This window comes from Pelmatolapia mariae, linkage group LG22 (genome assembly GCF_036321145.2).
Source record: "Pelmatolapia mariae isolate MD_Pm_ZW linkage group LG22, Pm_UMD_F_2, whole genome shotgun sequence".
NCBI classification, from domain to species: Eukaryota; Metazoa; Chordata; class Actinopteri; order Cichliformes; family Cichlidae; genus Pelmatolapia; species Pelmatolapia mariae.
In genome coordinates this window covers 10,367,725-10,372,354 of record NC_086245.2, presented here as the reverse complement: position 1 = coordinate 10,372,354, position 4,630 = coordinate 10,367,725, and the positions used below count along the sequence as shown (strand labels likewise).

The 4,630-nt window shown below is 43.0% G+C and overlaps 1 protein-coding gene across 1 annotated transcript; it reads left to right on the top strand.

Annotated features, from left to right (window-relative positions):
- Nucleotides 1-913: 913 nt before the first annotated feature.
- Nucleotides 914-4,416, top strand: edn1 (endothelin 1). Its single transcript, XM_065471807.1, has 5 exons — nucleotides 914-1,106; nucleotides 1,310-1,460; nucleotides 1,758-1,907; nucleotides 2,075-2,179; nucleotides 3,386-4,416. Exons 1-5 carry the CDS (start codon nucleotides 1,046-1,048, stop codon nucleotides 3,522-3,524), a joined length of 606 nt encoding a protein of 201 aa, XP_065327879.1. The 5' UTR covers nucleotides 914-1,045; the 3' UTR covers nucleotides 3,525-4,416.
- Nucleotides 4,417-4,630: the final 214 nt, after the last annotated feature.

The window sequence follows — 4,630 nt, the reverse complement described above, 5'->3', positions numbered from 1 at the left end:
TAGTTTCTACCTCCCTTTGGATCATGGGTAATCTGCAGGTACCTGTTGTCTGCTTCACACAAGAAAATGAACCACTCCTTTTCCCCTTCACAAAGTTTGCCTCCTTGTCACCATCAGTTGCGACCATTGTTGCCTACAAATAAGATAAAGCTAAAAAAAATTAATTCATCCTCTCATTAAAAAAGGGCATAAGGGACTTCCACTCATCACTTTTTGTGCAGATAATAAACAAAATGGTATATTTAGTACTGAATACCAAGTCACGTGTATGGGAACCAAGGCCTTACTTATTGTTGTTTATCAAAACTTCCATTATGTATTTAATTGTTGAGTATATTAAACCTGCTGTTAACATGTTTTTATTATAATCCTGGGGGCATTTTTTTTTCCAGAAAAGGCTAAGGCATCTTTATTGAGGTTTATTTTTTTATGCAGGAAAAACTGAGTAATTTTCAGAAAGAACTCATGCTGATACATGTGAAGCATCAACATTTATTGTAGTTCTGTGTGCTTCATACAGCTATATTTCTGCTAAATAGCCCCAAGTCCCCTCTAACGCTGATGTATTAAAAGTCTACAGTGAATATTGGCAAAAGCAGAAATGCTGTCACTAGACTGCCACCTGCTGTCTAATCAGAGCACCACTAGATGAGTAAGGCTCAGGTCGCATTTACTCGCCTGGAGTCTCCCCCCACACTCCCCACACCCCCAAACTTGGAACCAAAGCATCTCAAACTCCTCAACTTGGCCTGCACGGCCCCTTATCAGGGACCAACTGCTAACAAACATCATTGTCTGGGTACAAGCCAAAGGACAAAACTGTACAGCGCTGCAGGGGGAGGAGGGGAGGTGGGAAGCACTTGTACTATAAAGTCAAAGGGCTGCACATGTGGGCCCACACTGACAACAGAGACTGTAGACCGTCGCTTCTGCGCTCCTGCGCGAATCTCCGAGGACTCTCGCTGAAACGCTCTGAGGGATACGCGCTCGTTTTCTCACCTCTGAGGGATTATTCATTTTCTTCAGCACTACTTTACTGCAAACTATGGATATATACGTTTGGATTTCCGTGTTATCAGTGATGTACTCCTGGATTTCCTCCACAGGTAACTTTTGCGAGATTTTTCCAACCACTTATAAACTTAATTTTACGTAAATTCCATAAACACCGAGCAAACCACTCACCATGCTGAGTGAAAGCAAATCAAATCAAAAACATCCCCAGCCTGCAGTTATGCAGATTAGTCTCAACTTCTCTTTAGTTTAATAGCTTGTAGATTGTGTTTTGATAACGACGCTGTAATTACAGTCCTGTCGGCCCCCGCCGGAGACGCGCTCACTGCCTCCACCGTCAAAGAGGGGCGCCATGTGCGGACCAAACGCTGTTCCTGCGCATCGTTCCAGGACAAGGAGTGCGTCTATTTCTGCCACCTGGACATCATATGGGTCAACACACCTGAGTAAGTATAAGTATTTAAGTGTGGTTAGTGGTCTCCAGCAGCGCGTAAACATGTGTAAAGAGAAAGTAAATAGCTTAGATTGATGTTTGACGAAGTTTTGCGGTGGTTTGGGAGTAAATTATGCGTTTTTACTCTCTTTAAGCAATCTCAGATTATTTGTATTTTTGCACGTGAAAGCGAAACAACAAAATTGAATCGCATTCAACAGTCTTCTGATACGTTTTTAAGCATTTTTTTTCCAGTTTTTGACTCTTTGTTTTAGTTTTATGATTCTAACTGTGTCTCTGTCGCATCCAGGCGCGTGGTCTCGTACGGACTGGGCAACGCTCCGCGGACGCGGCGCGCGCTCGCGGACTCCAGCGCACCCAGGAGCGTACCTCGCTGCCAGTGTGTCCGGGAAAACGACAACACCTGCCTGAACTTTTGCCGGCCTGAAAACCGCCTCAGGTGCGCTTCACACAGCCAAATCATATTTACTGACAGTGACACCAAAAGACGCTCCCAGTCTGTCGTTCTGCATTGTCTCCATCACATGTGGCGACAGGTTTTGTGTAGAAAATGAATAACTGAAATGTGATCCTGTTCTCATCGCGTGTTTCTGCTCCCGCTCTCAGGTATGAGACAACGGCCGACGTGGTGATTCGCTCCCCCGGGGGCGACGACGGTGCTGGGGCGCAGCGCAAACACAAGCTGGCAGCAGACACGGACAGGATTAAGAGGTAAAACAACACGCTTGCACTAAAAAGGGATAAACACCGCAGTATTTGCAAATAAAGTGGCAATTACAACCAGGGACATTAAGATGATTTTTTTTAATAGGGAGGGACTGGAAGGACAAAGAACAAGGCAAAAGAAATCAAAATATTTGATTTGAAATCTATAGAGGGCATTGTTCTCATGCTCCCATGTGGCCCTGTGCCACAACACAGGACAAAGTGGCACAGTGGAAACAAGCATTTGATCTCTTTAAGAAAAAGTCACAATCTTACTTAACATTCTCAAGGTTTTAGCATCAAAATATACTCAAAGTAAAGTACTCCCTACACAGAATCATATACATGATACTGTGGGTAATAATTCTTGTTTTTTCACTTTCATCCTGCAGCTGGTGATGATTTTAAATCATTTAAATACTTCTGGGTAGTTTAATTTATAATAACAGCAACATTTCTTAGTTGATTCATATTTAAAAATCACCATTAGTTAAATTAAAGCTTTGAAATAAATGACTAAATAGAGTAAGTAGTACTATATTTGTATTAAAAATGTAGTGGAGTAGAAGTAAAAAGCTGTAGATACATAATTAAAAGTGCTTTAACACTCTTGTCCAATTCTAGTCCAATAGCACTTTTGATGCTGGTGGGGCAGCAGGGGGCCATGCACCACCCCATGGCCACCCTCTATACTCGCCCCTGTACAACCTCACAGCAACACGGAGGTCCCTTTCTAGCGTGAAATATGTCAACTCTTGTGAGCGTAAAACCCCATGAGCCTGCAGGATAAAAACAGCCAGCACGTGTTTCAGAGGCAGAAATTTAGAGATTAACCCCCAAGCGAGGAATTCCTTGAAACTTATGATGACTGAGCTGCGTTATAAATTCCGTAAAACTCCTAGGATCGTGTGGAATTCACCTCGAGTAAGCTCTGCCACTTTACATCGCTTAACTGTGGGAGCCGTGTGGGTAAAAGAGCCACATTCATGTGCTGTCATGTCTCAAAGTTTGCGGCGCCACATGTCTGTACTTTCTCACTTATTAATAATTGGAATCATAAAACTCCAAACATCCATCTTCTCGAACCACTCAGGAGTAACAATTTTGTTTTGAATGTGTGTGACTGACTGCTCCAATTCACACACCCGCTTTTTACATAATCTGCAAAGTCACCGGTGTGCATGTCTAATGGCTTTATGCCTTTATCTACAGGTTGAAGAACAACAGTGATAAACGGGCACCGCCTCCAGCACTCAGGGCTGCACTGAAAACCCGCCTGCTCCTGGAGAAGTGGAGGGTGAGACAGCACCACAGGGCGAGAGCATGGGAGGGCGAGAGCGTGGCCTCCTAAAGAAGACTGCTTTCCTCTGCACTTTGTCATACAGAGGCAGGAAGGGGCTTTAAACCTTCTCTAAAGCCAGCGGGGACTTCTGTGCAGCAGCGCCCCTCAGGAAGGAAGTGGGTAGCCCGCATAAGGCCGGCTATAACCGACTCCACGTCGGTTTCACGGGTGCAGCAGAGCAGAGAGCACTGACAGCTCGACCGGGCTGCACTTCTTCAGGCGCCAGAATGACGTTAGAGACATTACAAGGAGTTCAGGTGAAAGGAGACAAGCTGAAAAAGAGAACTTGGCCCCAATCTGCAAAAATCAAGGACGCTCATTGATCTTTTCAGATGTCACGGTCAGAGACTCACGCTTATGGACTTTACAAAAAAAAACAAAAAAAAAAAACAGACACCAAATAACATTTCATAAACCTGATATTACAGGGAGGAATGTACTCAAATCTTTCTAACAGAATAAAAAAAAAATCTCTGCTGTATATTCTGAAAATGCCATAGTTTCTTTTTCCTAGCACACAACTGCAATAACAGATCATCTGTCAGTAAAAGGGATTATGTGCCTTGTATCATGGCTTTGCTCGAGACATGTTTTCACTGACTGAAACTGTATTTACATAACAGGGTGTCTCCTGTGTGTCAGCTGCTGGGAGCCTTTTTTTGTATTCCAGATGTTATCACTGATTTCTTGCCATTCACTCATCATAATTTATGTTTTCAGTAACTTTGTTGCTTACATGTGCTGCTCTCTATTTATTTATCATTTTTACACATTGTAATTTGATGGCCATATTGGTCGATCCTTTGTTTGTTTGGTTTGTCATTTCTGCGAAATGATTGGTCGCCAACGTGCCGAATTCTGGCCAAACTTTAATAAATTTGATACGTTTATTTAAAAGCGACGGATCGGCTCCTTCATTCTTTTTGTCACGTCAAAGGTTCATTATCCGCTGAAGAAAGAATGAATGTGGATTAAAGTTTCTGAACTGGGACTAAAGCTGCATGTGTTCAGTATGCAGGGCTTGAAGTTGGTAAATAAAAAAAAGGGAAAGTCAGAAAGCAAAGTGTGAGTAACAAGATAAAGACAGACAAACTGAGAGGTAACAAGAAAGTGCA

Bases quoted from the DNA above. Each gene is read 5' to 3' on its own strand.
- edn1 (XM_065471807.1), top strand. From the start codon at position 1,046: ATGGATATATACGTTTGGATTTCCGTGTTATCAGTGATGTACTCCTGG. The intron at 1,107-1,309 runs GTAACTTTTGCG...CTGTAATTACAG, and splicing joins CTCCTGGATTTCCTCCACAG to TCCTGTCGGCCCCCGCCGGA. The intron at 2,180-3,385 runs GTAAAACAACAC...CTTTATCTACAG, and splicing joins GACACGGACAGGATTAAGAG to GTTGAAGAACAACAGTGATA.